Genomic DNA, 27,338 nt, shown 5'->3' on the forward strand with positions numbered 1-27,338 from the left:
TTTCAGTCCAAAAGATGTATTAAATTAATCACTTGCATTACTTTAACAAGCACAATTTACAGTAAAAAATAGGATATGGTCCATTAGTGCCTTAGAAAGTAATTTCCAGTACTTTACTTTTCCAACAAGGGAGACAGTTAAGAGTTCAGTCAGGTATGGTCTTGCTTGAGTGCCAGTCTGTTTGCGCCAGTCATGCCCACTTCCTTGTCACGGCAAACAGCTTGGGATTGACAATGAGCAATGGAAAGAGCACCAACCAGATATGGGTCCAGCTGTGGTCACCTTATTTAGACATTAAAACCGTACAAGACTCCATGTTAGACCACCATACAGGAAGAGAGGCATGAGAAGCTAGATCCACATAAAAATGAAGTCTATTGGTGTACTGCTATGTTCTGTGGCGACAGAGAACAAGGCCTTGTAACACACTTGTGGTTGAAAGGTTTATAAAAAAACTAAATGTTCCAAGTGTGTCCAAGCCTCAAGGCTGATGTTAGTTGTATCTCTAACCCAGCAGAGAAGCTATACAGCATGCTCAGAGTGAAAGCCATGGGCTGTAACGCTGTAGGGGTCTTTGCCGTCCAGAACACTTACCTCGAAAGGAATTCGAAAACCGAGGACCACTGTCTGCTAGCCTGGTAAAGTTCTGTCTGTACATTAGCAAAACAGAACCCAGCTAGTTCTGTTCAGACTGTGGGCGTTCCTCTGATCAGAAATCACTTCAACAAATCCTTCCAATGCCCCTCTCACCAAGTAGGAACGTTAAGATGTCGCAATGGAATCACAGTTATCCACGTAGCGTTCAAACAGACAACAGTACTCCCACGGAAGATATTGCTAAGTAAAACCGCATGTACTTGGGGAAATGTTGGCTGGAGCTCACACATGCTCCATATTATTTTACAAAAATGCAATTAATAAACCCAAATAAAATACGAAACGTAAATCAAGAATGGGTTAAAGTTAACATCACTAGACTATGGGATCAAAAGCAAAAAATGTAGTACTGATTTTAAATATTAAACCTGGCGAATCATCTTCTATAGACAAATGCATCATCATGTTGAACAGACAAGTGATTTTTACACGACTGTCAACAGGTAATCAATATATAATAGAAATGAACCAATTACACATTTATGTAAACTATCTAATGAATAAACCTGGTTAGGAAGCGGGGTTCCATCTACACAGTCATCCATTTTGTTGCATATGTTACTGATAAACGTGTTGTTTTCTATCTGACTGAGGAGGAGGGGGGACTGAGGAGGAAGAGGGGCGAGGAGGAAGAGGGATAAACGTGTTGTTTTCTAACTGACTGAGGAGGAGGGGGGACTGAGGAGGAAGAGGGGCGAGGAGGAAGAGGGATAAACGTGTTTTCTAACTGACTGAAGAGGAGGAAGAGGGGCGAGGAGGAAGAGGGGCGAGGAGGAAGAGGGATAAACGTGTTTTCTAACTGACTGAAGAGGAGGAAGAGGGGCGAGGAGGAAGAGGGGCGAGGAGGAAGAGGGATAAACGTGTTGTTTTCTAACTGACTGAGGAGGAGGGGGGACTGAGGAGGAAGAGGGGCGAGGAGGAAGAGGGATAAACGTGTTTTCTAACTGACTGAGGAGGAAGAGGGGCGAGGAGGAAGAGGGATAAAACGTTGATCTTTTTATTTTTTCCTAAACAAATTGAGAATTGAGGTATGGGTCACCAATAAATCGTTTTCTGTTCCCAGGAAATCACAAGTCTATTTCAACCTTCCTGGAAAGTTGAACACTGCATTTTCCAAGGCTGTTGGAATGTTGCCCACTGAAAGCCCAGGAGATCTCTCTCTGGGAGGTCACAACGGAGGGGGACAGAGCTATGCACCGTACAGGACCATGGAGAAGTTCTTCATGATGTTGTCCACAGCGATCCCTGCCTCCTGTATGTTGTACCTGGGGAACACAGAGGAAAATCATTTGACTAATAAAGGTGCAGTGGAATACTATAAAGCAGGAATGGGCAATGACGGTATAGCTTCCAACAATATCTTGTCAATGTTTTGATATATTATCTATCACACACAGTGAAGATGGAAGAAGTGGGTGAACCAATATTTTGTAAGTCGCTCTGGATAAGAGCGTCTGCTAAATGACTTAAATGTAAATGTAAATATTTCTTGTCTCTAGTCAGATAGTTAGTAAGAAAGCTACATTCTATCTGACTAGAGACATAGCCATTAGTGGGTAAGAAAGCTACATTCTAACTATCTGACTAGAGACATTAGTTGGTAAGAAAGCTACATTCTAACTATCTGACTAGAGACATAGCCATTAGTTGGTAAGAAAGCTACATTCTAACTATCTGACTAGAGACATAGCCATTAGTTGGTAAGAAAGCTACATTCTAACTATCTGACTAGAGACATGAGTTGGTAAGAAAGCTACATTCTAACTATCTGACTAGAGACATGAGTTGGTAAGAAAGCTACATTCTAACTATCTGACTAGAGACATTAGTTGGTAAGAAAGCTACATTCTAACTATCTGACTAGAGACACGAGTTGGTAAGAAAGCTACATTCTAACTATCTGACTAGAGACATTAGTTGGTAAGAAAGCTACATTCTAACTATCTGACTAGAGACATTAGTTAGTAAGAAAGCTACATTCTAACTATCTGACTAGAGACATTAGTTAGTAAGAAAGCTACGTTCTAACTAACTAATGTCTATGTCTCTAGTCAGATAGTTAGAACGTAGCTTTCTTACCAACTAATGGCTTTGGTTGACATTAGAAAGCTACGTTCTAACTATCTGACTAGAGACATGAGTTGGTAAGAAAGCTACGTTCTAACTATCTGACTAGAGACACAACACATGAAGCAACACTAGAGAGCAGCACACAGACCTCCCCCTGCAGCATTATAACTAGGCCGTACCAGTCAGCAGTGGAGACAGTGTAGTAGACAGGTGGTCTGATGGCTGAGGGGTCACTGAAGGAGGACAGGTCCCCCAGCCCAGCAGCCCCCATGTTGTTAAAGACCAGCCAGTCTCCAGGGCTGAGCTCAGGCAGCAGGCAGTGGTCTACCAGCTGGTCTAGGCTGTCACATGATGGACCCCACAGGCTGCTGGAGAACACTGGCTCCTCCGCCGTAGACCCCCTCTGTGGAAGGAGAGGTTAAGATTACACACACGGTCTTTGAGCAGGTGAGGCATATCAAACAGAAAATGATAGACCCGGCCCTCTGCTACTGACCTCGTCTCCTCTGACGAGGACCCGGCCCTCTGCTACTGACCTCGTCTCCTCTGACGAGGACCCGGCCCTCTGCTACTGACCTCGTCTCCTCTGACGAGGACCCGGCCAGCTGCTACTGACCTCGTCTCCTCTGACGAGGACCCGGCCAGCTGCTACTGACCTCGTCTCCTCTGACGAGGACCCGGCCAGCTGCTACTGACCTCGTCTCCTCTGACGAGGACCCGGCCAGCTGCTACTGACCTCGTCTCCTCTGACGAGGACCCGGCCAGCTGCTACTGACCTCGTCTCCTCTGACGAGGACCCGGCCAGCTGCTACTGACCTCGTCTCCTCTGACGAGGACCCGGCCAGCTGCTACTGACCTCGTCTCCTCTGACGAGGACCCGGCCAGCTGCTACTGACCTCGTCTCCTCTGACGAGGACCCGGCCAGCTGCTACTGACCTCGTCTCCTCTGACGAGGACCCGGCCAGCTGCTACTGACCTCGTCTCCTCTGACGAGGACCCGGCCAGCTGCTACTGACCTCGTCTCCTCTGACGAGGACCCGGCCAGCTGCTACTGACCTCGTCTCCTCTGACGAGGACCCGGCCAGCTGCTACTGACCTCGTCTCCTCTGACGAGGACCCGGCCAGCTGCTACTGACCTCGTCTCCTCTGACGAGGACCCGGCCAGCTGCTACTGACCTCGTCTCCTCTGACGAGGACCCGGCCAGCTGCTACTGACCTCGTCTCCTCTGACGAGGACCCGGCCAGCTGCTACTGACCTCGTCTCCTCTGACGAGGACCCGGCTAGCTGCTACTGACCTTGTGCACAGCCGGGGCAGGGATGGTGCTTCCTAGCAGCTTGCTGGAGAAAGACCCGTAGACGCCATCGTTCAGGTAGTACAGGAACTCTGGCTCGTCATCTGGCGTCAGCTCATCTGAAGATGGATGAGGAGATAGACAGGATGTTTCAAAACGAAGTACATCAACAAAGAGACCGCAATATACCGTAGGCTCCTTAGGGGGTTCATTGTAATGTTCTACAATATACCGTAGGCTCCTTAGGGGGTTCATTGTAATGTTCTACAATATACCGTAGGCTCCTTAGGGGGTTCATTGTAATGTTCTACAATATACCGTAGGCTCCTTAGGGGGTTCATTGTAATGTTCTACAATATACCGTAGGCTCCTTAGGGGGTTCATTGTAATGTTCTACAATATACCGTAGGCTCCTTAGGGGGTTCATTGTAATGTTCTACAATATACCGTAGGCTCCTTAGTGGGTTTATTGTAATGTTCTACAATATACCGTAGGCTCCTTAGTGGGTTCATTGTAATGTTGTACAATATACCGTAGGCTCCTTAGTGGGTTCATTGTAATGTTCTACAATATACCGTAGGCTCCTTAGTGGGTTCATTGTAATGTTCTACAATATACCGTAGGCTCCTTAGTGGGTTCATTGTAATGTTCTACAATATACCGTAGGCTCCTTAGTGGGTTCATTGTAATGTTGTACAATATACCGTAGGCTCCTTAGTGGGTTCATTGTAATGTTCTACAATATACCGTAGGCTCCTTAGTGGGTACCGTAGGCTCCTTAGTGGGTACCGTAGGCTCCTTAGTGGGTACCGTAGGCTCCTTAGTGGGTTCATTGTAATGTTCTACAATATACCGTAGGCTCCTTAGTGGGTTCATTGTAATGTTCTACAATATACCGTAGGCTCCTTAGTGGGTTCATTGTAATGTTCTACAATATACCGTAGGCTCCTTAGTGGGTTCATTGTAATGTTCTACAATATACCGTAGGCTCCTTAGAGGGTTCATTGTAATGTTCTACAATATACCGTAGGCTCCTTAGTGGGTTCATTGTAATGTTCTACAATATACCGTAGGCTCCTTAGTGGGTTCATTGTAATGTTCTACAATATACCGTAGGCTCCTTAGCGGGTTCATTGTAATGTTGTACAATATACCGTAGGCTCCTTAGCGGGTTCATTGTAATGTTGTACAATATACCGTAGGCTCCTTAGTGGGTTCATTGTAATGTTCTACAATATACCGTAGGCTCCTTAGTGGGTACCGTAGGCTCCTTAGTGGGTACCGTAGGCTCCTTAGTGGGTACCGTAGGCTCCTTAGTGGGTACCGTAGGCTCCTTAGTGGGTACCGTAGGCTCCTTAGTGGGTTCATTGTAATGTTCTACAATATACCGTAGGCTCCTTAGTGGGTTCATTGTAATGTTCTACAATATACCGTAGGCTCCTTAGTGGGTTCATTGTAATGTTCTACAATATACCGTAGGCTCCTTAGTGGGTTCATTGTAATGTTCTACAATATACCGTAGGCTCCTTAGTGGGTTCATTGTAATGTTCTACAATATACCGTAGGCTCCTTAGTGGGTTCATTGTAATGTTCTACAATATACCGTAGGCTCCTTAGTGGGTTCATTGTAATGTTCTACAATATACCGTAGGCTCCTTAGTGGGTTCATTGTAATGTTCTACAATATACCGTAGGCTCCTTAGAGGGTTCATTGTAATGTTCTACAATATACCGTAGGCTCCTTAGTGGGTTCATTGTAATGTAGTACAATATACCGTAGGCTCCTTAGCGGGTTCATTGTAATGTTCTACAATATACCGTAGGCTCCTTAGTGGGTTCATTGTAATGTTGTACAATATACCGTAGGCTCCTTAGTGGGTTCATTGTAATGTTGTACAATATACCGTAGACTCCTTAGCGGGTTCATTGTAATGTTCTACAATATACCGTAGGCTCCTTAGTGGGTACCGTAGGCTCCTTAGTGGGTTCATCGTAATGTTCTACAATATACCGTAGGCTCCTTAGTGGGTTCATTGTAATGTTCTACAATATACCGTAGGCTCCTTAGTGGGTTCATTGTAATGTTGTACGATATACCGTAGGCTCCTTAGTGGGTTCATTGTAATGTTGTACAATATACCGTAGGCTCCTTAGCAGGTTCATTGTAATGGTCTACAATATACCGTAGGCCCCTTAGCGGGTTCATTGTAATGTTCTACAATATACCGTAGGCTCCTTAGTGGGTTCATTGTAATGTTCTACAATATACCGTAGGCTCCTTAGTGGGTTCATTGTAATGTTCTACAATATACCGTAGGCTCCTTAGTGGGTTCATTGTAATGTTCTACAATATACCGTAGGCTCCTTAGTGGGTTCATTGTAATGTTCTACAATATACCGTAGGCTCCTTAGTGGGTTCATTGTAATGTTCTACAATATACCGTAGGCTCCTTAGCGGGTTCATTGTAATGTTGTACAATATACCGTAGGCTCCTTAGCGGGTTCATTGTAATGTTGTACAATATACCGTAGGCTCCTTAGTGGGTTCATTGTAATGTTCTACAATATACCGTAGGCTCCTTAGTGGGTACCGTAGGCTCCTTAGTGGGTACCGTAGGCTCCTTAGTGGGTACCGTAGGCTCCTTAGTGGGTACCGTAGGCTCCTTAGTGGGTACCGTAGGCTCCTTAGTGGGTACCGTAGGCTCCTTAGTGGGTTCATTGTAATGTTCTACAATATACCGTAGGCTCCTTAGTGGGTTCATTGTAATGTTCTACAATATACCGTAGGCTCCTTAGTGGGTTCATTGTAATGTTCTACAATATACCGTAGGCTCCTTAGTGGGTTCATTGTAATGTTCTACAATATACCGTAGGCTCCTTAGTGGGTTCATTGTAATGTTCTACAATATACCGTAGGCTCCTTAGTGGGTTCATTGTAATGTTCTACAATATACCGTAGGCTCCTTAGTGGGTTCATTGTAATGTTCTACAATATACCGTAGGCTCCTTAGTGGGTTCATTGTAATGTTCTACAATATACCGTAGGCTCCTTAGAGGGTTCATTGTAATGTTCTACAATATACCGTAGGCTCCTTAGTGGGTTCATTGTAATGTAGTACAATATACCGTAGGCTCCTTAGCGGGTTCATTGTAATGTTCTACAATATACCGTAGGCTCCTTAGTGGGTTCATTGTAATGTTGTACAATATACCGTAGGCTCCTTAGTGGGTTCATTGTAATGTTGTACAATATACCGTAGACTCCTTAGCGGGTTCATTGTAATGTTCTACAATATACCGTAGGCTCCTTAGTGGGTACCGTAGGCTCCTTAGTGGGTTCATCGTAATGTTCTACAATATACCGTAGGCTCCTTAGTGGGTTCATTGTAATGTTCTACAATATACCGTAGGCTCCTTAGTGGGTTCATTGTAATGTTGTACGATATACCGTAGGCTCCTTAGTGGGTTCATTGTAATGTTGTACAATATACCGTAGGCTCCTTAGCAGGTTCATTGTAATGGTCTACAATATACCGTAGGCCCCTTAGCGGGTTCATTGTAATGTTCTACAATATACCGTAGGCTCCTTAGTGGGTTCATTGTAATGTTCTACAATATACCGTAGGCTCCTTAGTGGGTTCATTGTAATGTTCTACAATATACCGTAGGCTCCTTAGTGGGTTCATTGTAATGTTCTACAATATACCGTAGGCTCCTTAGTGGGTTCATTGTAATGTTCTACAATATACCGTAGGCTCCTTAGTGGGTTCATTGTAATGTTCTACAATATACCGTAGGCTCCTTAGCGGGTTCATTGTAATGTTGTACAATATACCGTAGGCTCCTTAGCGGGTTCATTGTAATGTTGTACAATATACCGTAGGCTCCTTAGTGGGTTCATTGTAATGTTCTACAATATACCGTAGGCTCCTTAGTGGGTACCGTAGGCTCCTTAGTGGGTACCGTAGGCTCCTTAGTGGGTACCGTAGGCTCCTTAGTGGGTACCGTAGGCTCCTTAGTGGGTACCGTAGGCTCCTTAGTGGGTACCGTAGGCTCCTTAGTGGGTTCATTGTAATGTTCTACAATATACCGTAGGCTCCTTAGTGGGTTCATTGTAATGTTCTACAATATACCGTAGGCTCCTTAGTGGGTTCATTGTAATGTTCTACAATATACCGTAGGCTCCTTAGTGGGTTCATTGTAATGTTCTACAATATACCGTAGGCTCCTTAGTGGGTTCATTGTAATGTTCTACAATATACCGTAGGCTCCTTAGTGGGTTCATTGTAATGTTCTACAATATACCGTAGGCTCCTTAGTGGGTTCATTGTAATGTTCTACAATATACCGTAGGCTCCTTAGTGGGTTCATTGTAATGTTCTACAATATACCGTAGGCTCCTTAGAGGGTTCATTGTAATGTTCTACAATATACCGTAGGCTCCTTAGTGGGTTCATTGTAATGTAGTACAATATACCGTAGGCTCCTTAGCGGGTTCATTGTAATGTTCTACAATATACCGTAGGCTCCTTAGTGGGTTCATTGTAATGTTGTACAATATACCGTAGGCTCCTTAGTGGGTTCATTGTAATGTTGTACAATATACCGTAGACTCCTTAGCGGGTTCATTGTAATGTTCTACAATATACCGTAGGCTCCTTAGTGGGTACCGTAGGCTCCTTAGTGGGTTCATCGTAATGTTCTACAATATACCGTAGGCTCCTTAGTGGGTTCATTGTAATGTTCTACAATATACCGTAGGCTCCTTAGTGGGTTCATTGTAATGTTGTACGATATACCGTAGGCTCCTTAGTGGGTTCATTGTAATGTTGTACAATATACCGTAGGCTCCTTAGCAGGTTCATTGTAATGGTCTACAATATACCGTAGGCCCCTTAGCGGGTTCATTGTAATGTTCTACAATATACCGTAGGCTCCTTAGTGGGTTCATTGTAATGTTCTACAATATACCGTAGGCTCCTTAGTGGGTTCATTGTAATGTTCTACAATATACCGTAGGCTCCTTAGTGGGTTCATTGTAATGTTCTACAATATACCGTAGGCTCCTTAGTGGGTTCATTGTAATGTTCTACAATATACCGTAGGCTCCTTAGTGGGTTCATTGTAATGTTCTACAATATACCGTAGGCTCCTTAGTGGGTTCATTGTAATGTTCTACAATATACCGTAGGCTCCTTAGTGGGTTCATTGTAATGTTCTACAATATACCGTAGGCTCCTTAGTGGGTACCGTAGGCTCCTTAGTGGGTTCATTGTAATGTTCTACAATATACCGTAGGCTCCTTAGTGGGTACCGTAGGCTCCTTAGTGGGTTCATTGTAATGTTCTACAATATACCGTAGGCCCCTTAGCGGGTTCATTGTAATGTTCTACAATATACCGTAGGCTCCTTAGTGGGTTCATTGTAATGTTCTACAACATACCGTAGGCACCTTAGTGGGTTCATTGTAATGTTCTACAATATACCGTAGGCTCCTTAGTGGGTACCGTAGGCTCCTTAGTGGGTTCATCGTAATGTTCTACAATATACCGTAGGCTCCTTAGTGGGTTCATTGTAATGTTCTACAATATACCGTAGGCTCCTTAGTGGGTTCATTGTAATGTTCTACAATATATCGTAGGCTCCTTAGTGGGTTCATTGTAATGTTCTACAATATATCGTAGGCTCCTTAGTGGGTTCATTGTAATGTTCTACAATATACCGTAGGCTCCTTAGTGGGTACCGTAGGCTCCTTAGTGGGTTCATTGTAATGTTGTACAATATACCGTAGGCTCCTTAGTGGGTTCATTGTAATGTTCTACAATATACCGTAGGCCCCTTAGTGGGTACCGTAGGCTCCTTAGTGGGTTCATTGTAATGTTCTACAATATACCGTCAGCTCCTTAGTGGGTACCGTAGGCTCCTTAGTGGGTTCATTGTAATGTTCTACAATATACCGTAGGCCCCTTAGCGGGTTCATTGTAATGTTCTACAATATACCGTAGGCTCCTTAGTGGGTTCATTGTAATGTTCTACAATATACCGTAGGCTCCTTAGTGGGTTCAGTGTAATGTTCTACAATATACCGTAGGCTCCTTAGTGGGTTCATTGTAATGTTCTACAATTTACCGTAGGCTCCTTAGTGGGTACCGTAGGCTCCTTATTGTAGAACATTACAATGAACCCACTAAGGAGCCTACGGTACCCACTAAGGAGCCTACGGTATATTGTAGAACATTACAATGAACCCACTAAGGGGCCTACGGTATATTGTAGAACATTACAATGAACCCACTAAGGAGCCTACGGTATATTGTAGAACATTACAATGAACCCACTATACCGTAGGCTCCTTAGTGGGTTCATTGTAATGTTCTACAATATACCGTAGGCTCCTTAGTGGGTTCAGTGTAATGTTCTACAATATACCGTAGGCTCCTTAGTGGGTTCATTGTAATGTTCTACAATTTACCGTAGGCTCCTTAGTGGGTACCGTAGGCTCCTTATTGTAGAACATTACAATGAACCCACTAAGGAGCCTACGGTACCCACTAAGGAGCCTACGGTATATTGTAGAACATTACAATGAACCCACTAAGGGGCCTACGGTATATTGTAGAACATTACAATGAACGCACTAAGGAGCCTACGGTATATTGTAGAACATTACAATGAACCCACTAAGGAGCCTACGGTATGTTGTATAACATTACAATGAACCCACTAAGGGGCCTACGGTATATTGTATAACATTACAATGAACCCACTAAGGAGCATACGGTATATTGTAGAACATTACAATGAACCCACTAAGGAGCCTACGGTATATTGTAGAACATTACAATGAACGCACTAAGGAGCCTACGGTATAGTGGGTTCATTGTAATGTTCTACAATATACCGTAGGCTCCTTAGTGCGTTCATTGTAATGTTCTACAATATACCGTAGGCTCCTTAGTGGGTTCAGTGTAATGTTCTACAATATACCGTAGGCTCCTTAGTGGGTTCATTGTAATGTTCTACAATTTACCGTAGGCTCCTTAGTGGGTACCGTAGGCTCCTTATTGTAGAACATTACAATGAACCCACTAAGGAGCCTACGGTACCCACTAAGGAGCCTACGGTATATTGTAGAACATTACAATGAACCCACTAAGGGGCCTACGGTATATTGTAGAACATTACAATGAACGCACTAAGGAGCCTACGGTATATTGTAGAACATTACAATGAACCCACTATACCGTAGGCTCCTTAGTGGGTTCATTGTAATGTTCTACAATATACCGTATGCTCCTTAGTGGGTTCATTGTAATGTTATACAATATACCGTAGGCCCCTTGGTGGGTTCATTGTAATGTTATACAATATACCGTAGGCCCCTTAGTGGGTTCATTGTAATGTTATACAATATACCGTAGGCCCCTTAGTGGGTTCATTGTAATGTTATACAATATACCGTAGGTACCGTAGGCCCCTTAGTGGGTTCATTGTAATGTTATACAATATACCGCAGGTACCGTAGGCCCCTTAGTGGGTTCATTGTAATGTTATACAATATACCGTAGGTACCGTAGGCCCCTTAGTGGGTTCATTGTAATGTTATACAATATACCGTAGGTACCGTAGGCCCCTTAGTGGGTTCATTGTAATGTTATACAATATACCGTAGGTACCGTAGGCTCCTTAGTGGGTTCATTGTAATGTTTTACAATATACCGCAGGCTCCTTAGTGGGTTCATTGTAATGTTCTACAATATACCGTAGGGCCCTTAGTGGGTTCATTGTAATGTTATACAATATACCGTAGGCTCCTTAGTGGGTTCATTGTAATGTTCTACAATATACCGTAGGCTCCTTAGTGGGTTCATTGTAATGTTCTACAATATACCGTAGGCTCCTTAGTGGGTTCATTGTAATGTTCTACAATATACCGTAGGCTCCTTAGTGGGTTCATTGTAATGTAGTACAATATACCGTAGGCTCCTTAGTGGGTTCATTGTAATGTAGTACAATATACCGTAGGCTCCTTAGTGGGTTCATTGTAATGTTCTACAATATACCGTAGGCTCCTTAGTGGGTTCATTGTAATGTTCTACAATATACCGTAGGCTCCTTAGTGGGTTCATTGTAATGTAGTACAATATACCGTAGGCTCCTTAGTGGGTTCATTGTAATGTTCTACAATATACCGTAGGCTCCTTAGTGGGTTCATTGTAATGTTCTACAATATACCGTAGGCCCCTTAGTGGGTTCATTGTAATGTTCTACAATATACCGTAGGCTCCTTAGTGGGTTCATTGTAATGTAGTACAATATACCGTAGGCTCCTTAGCGGGTTCATTGTAATGTTGTACAATATACCGTAGGCTCCTTAGTGGGTTCATTGTAATGTTCTACAATATACCGTAGGGCCCTTAGCGGGTTCATTGTAATGTTCTACAATATACCGTAGGCTCCTTACCGGGTTCATTGTAATGTTCTACAATATACCGTAGGCTCCTTAGCGGGTTCATTGTAATGTAGTACAATATACCGTAGGCTCCTTAGCGGGTTCATTGTAATGTTCTACAATATACCGTAGGCTCCTTAGCGGGTTCATTGTAATGTAGTACAATATACCGTAGGCTCCTTAGTGGGTTCATTGTAATGTTCTACAATATACCGTAGGCTCCTTAGTGGGTTCATTGTAATGTTCTACAATATACCGTAGGCCCCTTGGTGGGTTCATTGTAATGTTCTACAATATACCGTAGGCTCCTTAGTGGGTTCATTGTAATGTTCTACAATATACCGTAGGCTCCTTAGTGGGTTCATTGTAATGTAGTACAATATACCGTAGGCTCCTTAGCGGGTTCATTGTAATGTTCTACAATATACCGTAGGCCCCTTGGTGGGTTCATTGTAATGTTCTACAATATCCACCTGCTCATAGATATTCTCTTACATGGTGTGTGTGCTCTGTTATAGATAATTCTCATCCTACAGAGAAGTACTGCCTTCATTCTATCCCATTAATTAAATAGGATATGCTTAAAAAAAAAAACACACTTTCCTATCTTCCGAAACACCCTTAGAGGGTGGAGTCACGGCCAGGCTCTGTCATTATCAACAGCAACCAGGGAGCAATGAATAGTCGTGACGTCAGTCAGTCGACTCACCCTGAGCGAGGCCGTTCCAGTCCCGGGCCACAACCTTCTTGCCGATGACATTGACAGCCAGAGTGAAGGCAGAGGAGACGTAGTAGCTACCAGGCTGAGCGATGACCTGCACGCCAGACAGCGTGGGAAAGTAGGCATCCAGCAGCAGTGTGACAGCGGTATGAACCTACAGAGAGAGGAAGTCAGTTGAGTAATGTCTGTGTCCAAAACACCATTATATTCCCTCTATAGTGCACTACGTATTACCAGGGCCCATTAGGAATAGGGGGCCATTTGGGATAACATACAACAACAAAAAACAATGCAGATTGTAAGTAATGCCATGTGATGAGAGGTATCATCACGTACCTGTTTGAGCTGAAACTCTGAGCCAGAGAATCCACCACCAATATCCAGGATGCTCATGTTGAACCCCAACTCTGCCTAACCAGGAAAGAGACAGAGTTTTTTTTTTTAAAGAGCAAAAAAAAGAAGAAGGGGGGGGGGGGGTAACACAGGGCGATCAGGCCTGAGAATTAGATATTGAACACTTATACAGGATGTCTATGGACGTAAACTTCTCAGGCGCGAGTTCCAAATCTCCTGCTGGTCAGAATGCTCTCACTGTTCCAACGTGGTACGCGACAGGACAGCTAACCTGCCCTCAAGGCACGCTGCCTGATAATCATCTGTATGTGGTCGTTTCTACTGTAACATACCTTATATATGAACACTGAGTTTCTCCCCACATGTTGAGTTACAGCCTTGTTCTAAAATGGATTAAAATCATTTTTCCCCCTCAATCTACACACGATACCTCATAATGACAAAGCAAAAAACTGTTTTATAGAAATCTTAACAAATGTTTAAAAAAATAAATAATAATAATATCATATTTACATAGGCATTCAGACCCTTCACTCAATACTTTGTTGAGGCACCTTTGGTAGCGATTATAGCCTCAAGTCTTCTTGGGTATGACGCTACAAGCTTGGCACACCTGTTTCTCCCGTTCTTCTCTGCAGATCCTCTCAAGCTCCGTCAGGTTGGACGGGGAGTGTTGCTGCACAGATATTTTCAGGTCTCTCCGGAGATGTTCGATCGGGTTCAAATACCGATCGAAAACTCTACCAAGACGATGATCTGTTGTCGTCAGCTAACTTTATGGTGTTGGAGTCGTATTTGGCCACGCAGTCGTGGGTGAAAAGAGTACAGGAGGGGACTAAGCACGCACCCCTGAGGGGCCCCAGTGTTGAGGATCAGCGTAGCAGATGTGTTGTTACCTACCCTTACCACCCGGGGGGCGGCCCTTCAGGAAGTCCAGGATCCAGTTGCAAAGGGAGGTGTTTAGTCCCAGGGTCCTTAGCGATGAGCTTTGAGGGCACTATGGTTTTGAACGCTGAGCTGTAGTCAACGAACAGCATTCTCACATAGGTGTTCCTTTTGTCCAGGTGGGAAAGGGCAGTGTGGAGTGCGATCGCGTCAAATGGTGGGGCGGTATGCGAATTGGAGAGGGTCTAGGGTTTCCGGGATAATGGTGTTGACGTGAGCCATGACCAGCCTTTCAAGCACTTCATGGCAACCGACATGAGTGCTACGGGCGGTAGTACTTTAGGCTGGTTACCTTCGCTTCCTTGGGCACAGGGACTATGGTGGTCTGCTTGAAACATGTAGGTATTACAGACCCAGGCAGGGAGAGGTTGAAAATGTCAGTGAAGACACTTGCCAGTTGGTCAGTGCATGCTCTGAGTACACGTCCTGGTAATTAGTCTGGCCCCGCGACTGTTGACCTGTTTAAAGGTCTTACTCACGTCGGCTACGGAGAACGTGATCACACAGTCGTCCGGGAACAGCTGGTGCACTCATGCATGCTTCAGTGTTGCTTGCCTCGAAGCGAGCACAAAAAAAGCCTTTTGCTCGTCTGGTAGGCTCGTGTCACTGGGTAGCTCGCGTCTGGGTTTCTCTTTGTAGTCCGTAATAGTTTTCAAGCCCTGTCACATCCGACGAGCATCAGAGCCGGTGTCGTACGATTCAATCTTAGTCCTATATTGATTTTTGCTTTTTTTAAACCTTGACCCCTTTTTCCTCCACAATTTCATAGTATCCAAATGTCATCTCCCCCCTTAATACCGGTAATAAGCTCCTCTACTCACCCCCATGTCAAACACACAGCGGGCATCCGACAGAGCGTGGGTGTAGGCCTGCAGGTCCTTGCAGGAGCTGGGAATGTGGAACCTGAAGACACAACCAAAGACAATTGCAATTACTGTACAAACAGTAGTAACCATGTTTCTATCATACGATTGTAAGGATTAGGAAGATGCTAAAATCATGGTAGCTACTGCCTGAAGCAAACAGTTACATTTTATCACTACAGCCCAACAGGCAACTCAAGGTCAAATTAATTGAACCTAAAACATGTATATTGGATGAAGCAACCCTTTAAAATCATTACAATGGAAAAAAAAGCACCTCTTGTGATGGTCACCATTGAACAGCATCCAACTACACTATGAAAGGTGTCTACTTACGTAACGCCCACCACCTGCACCCCCAGGTGCTTGGCCGTCTCCAGCAGGCGCCGACAGCTCTTCAGAGAGCAGCCAAACTCCATGCTGGTCTCTGCTGCCAGGGCCCAGGTAGTTACCTGAACCAGCAGCCTGGGAGGAGGAACAAGGCACAATTCACTTTATTCACGAAGGACCTTAAATATGGCCCAGGAATCTGACCTGTGGTGCTGATAAAAAAAAATAATATATACAGAAGGATTTACAAAAATTCACAGAGACCCGACCCGGTCCCATAGTTCACAGGGACCCGACCCGGTCCCATAGTTCACAGGGACCCGACCCGGTCCCATAGTTCACAGGGACCCGACCCGGTCCCATAGTTCACAGGGACCCGACCCGGTCCCATAGTTCACAGGGACCCGACCCGGTCCCATAGTTCACAGGGACCCGACCCGGTCCCATAGTTCACAGGGACCCGACCCGGTCCCATAGTTCACAGGGACCCGACACGGTCCCATAGTTCACAGAGACCCGACACGGTCCCATAGTTCACAGAGAACTGACACGGTCATATCAGTATGTGATACAGATAAAAAGTGTGAAGGAGCTTTTTCCCCTTTTGAATTACTTCAACTTTTCCCAGTTAACTACAAACCTGGAAACACCTAGATGTGCAATATATAGACTCTGGTCTGCATGGGCACCTACCTGGCGTTGGGGTGAGAACGGGCTATCTTGCAGAGTTCCGTCTCGCTGTCGCACACCAAGAGGTCGACGCCATTCTTGGCTGCGTGTTTGATGTGGGACAGCTGTTTGCAAACTCCAGAGAAGATGATGTGTTCAGGGGGCACGCCGTGTTCCAACACCAGACTGACTTCAGCCTGAGACAACACATCATATGCACATACGTTAGAACTGTTTGAATCATGTCTGTGAGTATAACAGAACTTATTTAGCAGGCGAAACCCCGAGGACAAACCATTCAGAATTGTTTTTTTTGTTTAGGTCACTCTTTTCAATGGATTTTCATTGGGAAAGTTCCTACCGCTTCCACTGGATGTCAACAGTCTTTAGAAATTGGTTGAGGTTATTCCTTTGTGTAATGAAGAAGTACAGCCATCTTGAACGAGGGTCACTGGAAGTGTCCTGTTAGGAGGCGCGGGACCAGAAAGCTAGCTACAGTTTGTTTTAAGCCTGTATTGAACACAGATCATCCCGTCTTCAATTTTATCGATTATTTACATTAAAAAAATACCTAAAGTTGTATTACAAAAGTAGTTTGAAATGTTTTGGCAAAGTTTACAGGTAACTTTGAGATATTTTGTAGTCACGTTTCACAATTTGGAACCGGTGTTTTTCTGGATCAAACGCGCCAAATAAATGGACATTTTGGATATATATCGCCGGAATTAAATCGAACAAAAGGACAATTTGTGATGTTTATGGGACATATTGGAGTGCCAACAACAGAAGCTCGTCAAAGGTAAGGCATGAATTATATTTTTATTTCTGCGTTTTGTGTCGCGCCTGCAGGGTTGAAATATGCTTCTCTCTCTTTGTTTACTATTGTGCTATCCTCAGATAATAGCATGGTATGCTTTCGCTGAAAAGCCTATTTGAATTCTGACATGTTGGCTGGATTCACAACCAGTGTAGGTTTAATTTGGTATCTTTCATGTATGATTTAATGAAAGTTTGATTTTTATAGTAATTTATTTGATTTATTATTTATTTATATACAGGGTATTACGGTACAGAGTCAATGTGGAGGCTATATACAGGGGGTACCGGTACAGAGTCAATGTGGAGGCTATATACAGGGGGTACCGGTACAGAGTCAATGTGGAGGCTATATACAGGGGGTACCGGTACAGAGTCAATGTGGAGGCTATATACAGGGGGTACCGGTACAGAGTCAATGTGGAGGCTATATACAGGGGGTACCGGTACAGAGTCAATGTGGAGGCTATATACAGGGGGTACCGGTACAGAGTCAATGTGGAGGCTATATACAGGGGGTACCGGTACAGAGTCAATGTGGAGGCTATATACAGGGGGTACCGGTACAGAGTCAATGTGGAGGCTATATACAGGGGGTACCGGTACAGAGTCAATGTGGAGGCTATATACAGGGGGTACCGGTACAGAGTCAATGTGGAGGCTATATACAGGGGGTACCGGTACAGAGTCAATGTGGAGGCTATATACAGGGTATTACGGTACAGAGTCAATGTGGAGGCTATATACAGGGTATTACGGTACATAGTCAATTTGGAGGCTATATACAGGGGGTACCGGTACAGAGTCAGTGTGGAGGCTATATACAGGGGGTACCGGTACAGAGTCAATGTGGAGGCTATATACAGGGGGTACCGGTACAGAGTCAATGTGGAGGCTATATACAGGTGGTACCGGTACAGAGTCAATGTGGAGGCTATATACAGGGGGTACCGGTACAGAGTCAATGTGGAGGCTATATACAGGGTATTACGGTACAGAGTCAATGTGGAGGCTATATACAGGGGGTACCGGTACAGAGTCAATGTGGAGGCTATATACAGGGTGTTATGGTACAGAGTCAATGTGGCGGCTATATACAGGGGGTACCGGTACAGAGTCAATGTGTAGGCTATATACAGGGGGTACCGGTACAGAGTCAATGTGGAGGCTATATACAGGGGGTACCGGTACAGAGTCAATGTGGAGGCTATATACAGGGGGTACCGGTACAGAGTCAATGTGGAGGCTATATACAGGGGGTACCGGTACAGAGTCAATGTGGAGGCTATATACAGGGGGTACCGGTACAGAGTCAATGTGGAGGCTATATACAGGGGGTACCGGTACAGAGTCAATGTGGAGGCTATATACAGGGGGTACCGGTACAGAGTCAATGTGGAGGCTATATACAGGGTGTTACGGTACAGAGTCAATGTAGAGGCTATATACAGGGTATTACGGTACAGAGTCAATGTGGAGTCTATATACAGGGTGTTACGGTACAGGAGTCAATGTGGAGGCTATATACAGGGGGTACCGGTACAGAGTCAATGTGGAGGCTATATACAGGGTGTACCGGTACAGAGTCAATGTGGAGACTATATACAGGGTGTACCGGTACAGAGTCAATGTGGAGACTATATACAGGGGGTACCGGTACAGAGTCAATGTGGAGGCTATATACAGGGGGTACCGGTACAGAGTCAATGTGGAGGCTATATACAGGGGGTACCGGTACAGAGTCAATGTGGAGGCTATATACAGGGGGTACCGGTACGGAGTCAGTGTGGAGGCTATATACAGGGGGTACCGGTACAGAGTCAATGTGGAGTCTATATACAGGGGGTACCGGTACAGAGTCAATGTGGAGGCTATATACAGGGTGTTACGGTACAGAGTCAATGTAGAGGCTATATACAGGGTGTTACGGTACAGAGTCAATGTGGAGGCTATATACAGGGTGTTACGGTACAGGAGTCAATGTGGAGGCTATATACAGGGTATTACGGTACAGAGTCAATGTGGAGGCTATATACAGGGTATTACGGTACATAGTCAATTTGGAGGCTATATACAGGGGGTACCGGTACAGAGTCAGTGTGGAGGCTATATACAGGGGGTACCGGTACAGAGTCAATGTGGAGGCTATATACAGGGGGTACCGGTACAGAGTCAATGTGGAGGCTATATACAGGTGGTACCGGTACAGAGTCAATGTGGAGGCTATATACAGGGGGTACCGGTACAGAGTCAATGTGGAGGCTATATACAGGGTATTACGGTACAGAGTCAATGTGGAGGCTATATACAGGGGGTACCGGTACAGAGTCAATGTGGAGGCTATATACAGGGTGTTATGGTACAGAGTCAATGTGGCGGCTATATACAGGGGGTACCGGTACAGAGTCAATGTGTAGGCTATATACAGGGGGTACCGGTACAGAGTCAATGTGGAGGCTATATACAGGGGGTACCGGTACAGAGTCAATGTGGAGGCTATATACAGGGGGTACCGGTACAGAGTCAATGTAGAGACTATATACAAGGGGTACCGGTACAGAGTCAATGTAGAGACTATATACAGGGGGTACCGGTACAGAGTCAATGTAGAGACTATATACAGGGGGTACCGGTACAGAGTCAATGTGGAGACTATATACAGGGTGTACCGGTACAGAGTCAATGTGGAGACTATATACAGGGGGTACCGGTACAGAGTCAATGTGGAGTCTATATACAGGGGGTACCGGTACAGAGTCAATGTGGAGTCTATATACAGGGGGTACCGGTACAGAGTCAATATGGAGGCTATATACAGGGTGTTACGGTACAGAGTCAATGTAGAGGCTATATACAGGGTGTTACGGTACAGAGTCAATGTGGAGGCTATATACAGGGGGTACCGGTACAGAGTCAATGTGGAGGCTATATACAGGGTGTTATGGTACAGAGTCAATGTGGAGGCTATATACAGGGTGTTACGGTACAGAGTCAATGTGGAGGCTATATACAGGGTGTTACGGTACAGGAGTCAATGTGGAGGCTATATACAGGGTATTACGGTACAGAGTCAATGTGGAGGCTATATACAGGGTATTACGGTACATAGTCAATTTGGAGGCTATATACAGGGGGTACCGGTACAGAGTCAATGTGGAGGCTATATACAGGTGGTACCGGTACAGAGTCAATGTGGAGGCTATATACAGGGGGTACCGGTACAGAGTCAATGTGGAGGCTATATACAGGGTATTACGGTACCGAGTCAATGTGGAGACTATATACAGGGGGTACCGGTACAGAGTCAATGTGGAGGCTATATACAGGGGGTACCGGTACAGAGTCAATGTGGAGGCTATATACAGGGGGTACCGGTACAGAGTCAATGTGGAGGCTATATACAGGGTGTTATGGTACAGAGTCAATGTGGCGGCTATATACAGGGGGTACCGGTACAGAGTCAATGTGGAGGCTATATACAGGGGGTACCGGTACAGAGTCAGTGTGCGGGTTACAGGTTAGTTGAGGTAATGTGTACATGTAGGTGGGGGTGAAGTGACTATGCATAGATAATAAACAGACTAGCAGCAGTGTACAAAATGGAGGGGAGGGGGGTTAATGTAAATTGTCCGGTGGTGATTTTATTAATTGTTCAGCAGTCTAATGGTTTGGGGGGGTAGAAGCTATTGAGAAGCCTTTTGGTCCTAGACTTGGCGCTCCGGTACCACTTACCCTGCGGTAGCAGAGAAAACAGTCTATAACTTGGGTGACTGGAGTCTGACATTTTATGGTCTTTCCTCTGACACCTATTATATAGGTCCTGGATGGCAGGAAGCTAGACCTCAGTGATGTACTGGGCAGTTCGCACTACCCTCTGTAGAACCTTACGGTGGGATGCCGAGCAGTTGCCATACCAGGCGGTGATGCAACCGGTCAGGATGCTCTCGATGGTGCAGCTGTAGAACCTTTTGAGGATCTGGGGACGCATGACGAATCTTTTCAGTCTCCTGAGACTACATCACAGACTGCTGGTGATGTGGACACCAAGGAACTTGAAGCTCTCGACCTGCTCCACTGCAGCCCCGTCGATGAGAATGGGTTTGTTTTCAGCCCTCCTTGTCCTGTAGTCCACAATCATCTGCTTTGTCTTGCTCACATTGAGGGAGAGGTTGTTGTTCTGGCACCACACGGCCAGTTCTCTGACCTCCTCCCTATAGGCTCTCTCATCGTTGTTGGTTATCAAGCCCTACCACTGTTGTGTCGTCAGCAAACTTAATGATGGTGTTGGGAGTCGTGTTTGGCCACACAGTCGTGAGTGAACAGGGAGTACAGGAGGGGACTAAGCACACACCCCTGAGGGGTCCCTGGGGGTCAGCGTGACAGATGTATTATTACCTTTAGTGTTTGTGATCCCACTGGCACAGAGAAAGCCGACAGAATGAAAAGGTATTCAAGAAAGCTGTTAGATCTTTGTTTTATGAAAAACACCCATAAAAACACAAGTGATCAAATAAAAAAAGGTACCACTCACCTTGTTAGCACAGACGAAGCCGAGGCCGAGAGAGGCCAGAACCTCGATGACAACCGGGCTGCTGTTGGATTGGACCTGGTAGTAGGGCCTGATCTGGGGCATGGTGAGCTGCCACTGGACATGCTGTCTCATCAGGGACCCAAGGTCAGACACTACAAACACACTCTTTTCAGCCTGGGGAACACAAGAGCCAACAGACGAGCTCTAGTTACACACACTGAAAGACGAGCTCTAGTTACACACACTGAAAGACGAGCTCTAGTTACACACACTGAAAGACGAGCTCTAGTTACACACACTGAAAGACGAGCTCTAGTTACACACACTGAAAGACGAGCTCTAGTTACACACACTGAAAGACGAGCTCTAGTTACACACACTGAAAGACGAGCTCTAGTTACACACACTGAAAGACGAGCTCTAGTTACACACACTGAAAGACGAGCTCTAGTTACACACACTGAAAGACGAGCTCTAGTTACACACACTGAAAGACGAGCTCTAGTTACACACACTGAAAGACGAGCTCTAGTTACACACACTGAAAGACGAGCTCTAGTTACACACACTGAAAGACGAGCTCTAGTTACACACACTGAAAGACGAGCTCTAGTTACACACACTGAAAGACGAGCTCTAGTTACACACACTGAAAGACGAGCTCTAGTTACACACACTGAAAGACGAGCTCTAGTTACACACACTGAAAGACGAGCTCTAGTTACACACACTGAAAGACGAGCTCTAGTTACACACACTGAAAGACGAGCTCTAGTTACACACACTGAAAGACGAGCTCTAGTTACACACACTGAAAGACGAGCTCTAGTTACACACACTGAAAGACGAGCTCTAGTTACACACACTGAAAGACAAGCTCTAGTTACACACACACACACACTGAAAGACAAGCTCTAGTTACTTACACACACACACTGAAAGACAAGCTCTAGTTACTTACACACACACTGAAAGACAAGCTCTAGTTACTTACACACACACTGAAAGACAAGCTCTAGTTACTTACACACACACTGAAAGACAAGCTCTAGTTACTTACACACACACTGAAAGACAAGCTCTAGTTACACACACACACACACTGAAAGACAAGCTCTAGTTACACACACACACACACTGAAAGACAAGCTCTAGTTACACACACACACACACTGAAAGACAAGTGCTAGTTACACACACACTGAAAGACAAGCGCTGGTTACACACACACACACACACTGAAAGACAAGCTCTGGTTACACACACACACACTGAAAGACAAGCTCTAGTTACACACACACACACACTGAAAGACAAGCTCTAGTTACACACACACACACACACACACACAGAAAGACAAGCTCTGGTTACACACACACACACTGAAAGACAAGCTCTGGTTACACACACACACACTGAAAGACAAGCGCTAGTTACACACACACTGAAAGACAAGCTCTGGTTACACACACACACACTGAAAGACAAGCTCTGGTTACACACACACACACTGAAAGACAAGCTCTGGTTACACACACACACACTGAAAGACAAGCTCTGGTTACACACACACACACTGAAAGACAAGCGCTAGTTACACACACACACACACACACACAGAAAGACAAGCTCTAGTTACACACACACTGAAAGACAAGCTCTAGTTACACACACACACACACACTGAAAGACAAGCTCTAGTTACACACACACACACACACTGAAAGACAAGCTCTAGTTACACACACACTGAAAGACAAGCTCTAGTTACACACACACACACTGAAAGACAAGCTCTAGTTACACACACACACTGAAAGACAAGCTCTAGTTACACACACACTGAAAGACAAGCTCTAGTTACACACACACACACTGAAAGACAAGCTCTAGTTACACACACACACACTGAAAGACAAGCTCTAGTTACACACACACACACTGAAAGACAAGCTCTAGTTACACACACACACACACACTGAAAGACAAGCTCTAGTTACACACACACACACACACTGAAAGACAAGCTCTAGTTACACACACACACACTGAAAGACAAGCTCTAGTTACACACACACACACACACTGAAAGACAAGCTCTAGTTACACACACACACACACACTGAAAGACAAGCTCTAGTTACACACACACACACTGAAAGACAAGCTCTAGTTACACACACACACACTGAAAGACAAGCGCTAGTTACACACACACACACTGAAAGACAAGCGCTGGTTACACACACACACACTGAAAGACAAGCGCTGGTTACACACACACACTGAAAGACAAGCTTTAGTTACACACACACACTGAAAGACAAGCGCTGGTTACACACATGCAGAATAGTTTACCTTTGTTGTACCACAATTATAGAATATGCTATTTGTTTATACAAAATGCATAATAGGTCTATAAAAAGCACTTATGATAGCTTGGTTCTGAAAGACAAGCTTTAGTTACACACACACACACTGAAAGACAAGCTCTAGTTACACACACACACTGAAAGACAAGCGCTGGTTACACACACACACTGAAAGACAAGCTCTAGTTACACACACACACTGAAAGACAAGCTCTAGTTACACACACACACACACTGAAAGACAAGCTCTGGTTACACACACACACTGAAAGACAAGCTCTAGTTACACACACACACACACACACACTCATCTTGTCGCCTGAAGAAAAGTAAATGTGGACAACATCTTCAACGTGCCTCTGAGTTGCATAAGGATACACGTTGTATCCCCGGGCGTCTCTTCACTAGTCCTTCAGAGCTGCGATGCCTGTGAGAAGGACCCCATCTCATGAAGGGCATTAGCGTATAAGAATTGAGATCTGAGAGACTGGCGAATGAGTAGTGCCTCAGAGCACAGCAATTGGTTCAGCCCCAGGGCACAACAGCCACAAGGCAAGGAATTTGGGGGGGGGGGGGGATTTTACACATTGTTAAGACGTTCATGAATCATCCTCCAGGGTTCTTTTAGCTCTTCTAATCGTGTGAAAATCAATCAATTCCCTCACCAGAGCTTGTTCGTAAACATGTCCATCGATGACATCTTCCAGAGTGGTTCCTCCCTCCAGGAGTTCGATCGTGTGGTTTGGTTCGTCAGCGAGTCCTTTCATCTCAACCCGTATTCAGCAGACAATCATAAAGAAGTAGTAGTCAGGTCAAAGTCGCGACTGAGCCGTGGGTCCTGCAACACACAGACAGAGGACAACAATATGTTGCTGGTAGGTGGACATCAGCTTAATTATTACAAATCTCGTTTAAGAAACCATGCAAGCTAGAACAAAAAAAAAACACTGTTCAAACATCTGAAGACAGAAGTAGATAAAAATGTGTGTATTTTCCACCATGCCTGCCGAGACATGGGTTAGACTGTGTATGATGTGTCCAACATTGACTTTAATTCCAGAGGTGTCAGCTTGATCTAAAAATAGACATAAACAAGCCCCTTTAAACACATCAACTGGTTGTCTGACGCAGCGAAACACCACTAGGCTTTCACACAACACACTGCTCTTATTGGAAACCATCAAGTTCCTGCTCTTCTTACACATACGTTCGTCCGGTTTGAAGGCACCCTACGGAAAGTGTCAGAATGGCTTCTGCTTACATGGGCAAGTCTGTAGATGGCCGTGTCCCGCTATCAGCTGGGATCCCAAGGCGGCTCAGCGTTGAAGTCAAAGCGCTCCCGGTAAAGGGCCGCCCCTAGGCCTTCTGGGTAGCAGTTATACACCTGTAAAGAGAAGAGGAAGCCCTGTGGGGAGAACAGTTTTTTTTTTTTTAAGTTGTTGATTGTTTGTGTTGAAACTGGAAATGTGTGACTCAAATGCCTAAAGGCCCAGACAAGTCATTAACAAAGTCAGCCAGGCGTAACAGCATGGATAGAGGGTACAGTGTGTTCAGATCTAGTCACTATTGCATAAACCTGGAAACGAATTATATTCATTGACAGACTATACTGATGGTAAAGTCTGTACACATAGCTATGTTGAGTGAAATTGACGTCACCCTAAAATAACCAATTGTTAGTGACTTTTCCACTACACAGTGGTGTATGGAAGGATCGAAATATTAGGTAGTTAGCTACTACCCAGGGGTGGTTTAGGTAAATATTGACCAAGTCAAAACATGGCATTCTGTACTCATTTACTGGAGCACTGTAACCAACTATGTTTAGGAAAACATTCCAAGGGGAGATTAAGATTCATTTATTGAGGCTGAAAGCTGTTGGATACACATCAATAAAACAGACTATTAGCATAATTAATCAATGTGCTTTGACAAGCAAAGAAATAAATGGGAGAGAAAATGCTGCCATGCAACGCAAAACACTACTGTCATCTAGCAAGTGTTGCTTTGGTTCCCAGTAAAGGCGGTATTTTGAGTCCGTATCGTGGATGACCATGATGAATGGGTAGGATATACGCAAGCATAGAGAAGACAATGTAACTAGGTCTGAACCTGTTACTGTACTTTAGACCTCTCTAACGCCCAGTTTCTACCTCCCATTCACCAGCTCGGCAAGCGTTGTCAAAATACGTTCATTGATAACCAAATAAAGTTCCGTTGAGCAACTATCTTAAATTTACTTACGTTGGGCCGGTATGTACTTACAAAAAATGTCTAAATATATATATATTACAATGAATCGATAAAATGCCTCTTCGGCACATATATTCAGCTGCTGTAGACTTCCGACCTGAGCGTGGCAATCATGAGTCAACCCTGGAGGTGACGAAGTAGCATTTTCTCGGTTGTTTCTACATTTTTATTTATACCTTTTTTTTCCCTTTTTTTTTAAAGTACATACCCGTCGTAACGGGAGTAAATTAAGATATTTGCTCATCGAAACTCCATATTTGGTGACCAACGAACGTATTTTGACATTTTGCAAAGCTGGTGAATGGGAGTTTGAACCGGAGCTTTCTGGGCGTTAGAGAAGTCTAACACAGTGGTTCAACTAGGTCATTGGTTTATCACAACACAGCAAACGATCAAGGAATGATCTCTGATAAACATTAAGAGGTAGGTAGCTACTTAACATTTATTTGGCTGTCAATCTCCAGAGACACAGCGAAACGTTTTAACATTTGACAGTAGCTAGAACTCGTTTCATGAAGATAGCGGCGGTATTGACATTACGTGTACTTATCGCAGCTAGCTACCAAAACTGTAAAATAAATAAATGCCATAATTAATCAAATAGTATCTTATTTTGTTCTACAGATAAACAATGTGTGCAAATATTTACAAGAGCGCCATTTCCAGATCGAAAGGTAAGCAGGTAGCTAGCCAGCTAAACGCCTGTCTTGTGGCTAGCTAGCAGTTAGCGTCCTGTTCGCTGGTTAGGACTGCGCCCGCCATGTTGCGTTGGCTAGCCAGCTTACTTAGCACAAATTCAAAAATTCAATCGAAGTCTTTTTCTACTTACGTGAGATAACGGCGAAAATGTTTCGGAAAATCGTCTTCTCTTTTTCGGCGGAATTTTTAAAATGGAGTGCACACCACATAAAAAGAAAGAACAACGTATATTTTTGCCATATGTTTGGCTGACGAGAGCTGTGTAAATGTCCGCTCGTTGTTACTCTTGAGAAGTGTTTAGAAATGAAGGGA

General features: G+C 44.6%; 1 protein-coding gene across 2 annotated transcripts; it reads right to left on the reverse strand.

Annotated features, from left to right (window-relative positions):
- Nucleotides 1-27,338, reverse strand: azin1b (antizyme inhibitor 1b). 2 transcript variants are annotated; one of them, XM_055893196.1, is made up of 12 exons: nt 27,157-27,338; nt 25,336-25,458; nt 24,740-24,912; nt 21,703-21,876; nt 16,380-16,552; nt 15,693-15,821; nt 15,315-15,396; nt 13,531-13,605; nt 13,183-13,348; nt 4,024-4,139; nt 2,907-3,130; nt 1-1,922 (listed from the first exon to the last, which is right to left on the reverse strand). In XM_055893196.1, the coding sequence occupies exons 3-12, from the start codon at nt 24,839-24,841 to the stop codon at nt 1,847-1,849; spliced, it is 1,317 nt and encodes a 438-aa protein (XP_055749171.1). In that variant the 5' UTR covers nt 24,842-24,912; nt 25,336-25,458; nt 27,157-27,338; the 3' UTR covers nt 1-1,846. The 2 variants fall into 2 exon arrangements, with proteins under 2 accessions (XP_055749171.1, XP_055749170.1); XM_055893195.1 differs by having other exon boundaries at nt 25,336-25,479.

This window comes from Salvelinus fontinalis, chromosome 32, assembly GCF_029448725.1.
Source record: "Salvelinus fontinalis isolate EN_2023a chromosome 32, ASM2944872v1, whole genome shotgun sequence".
Lineage (NCBI taxonomy): Eukaryota > Metazoa > Chordata > Actinopteri > Salmoniformes > Salmonidae > Salvelinus > Salvelinus fontinalis.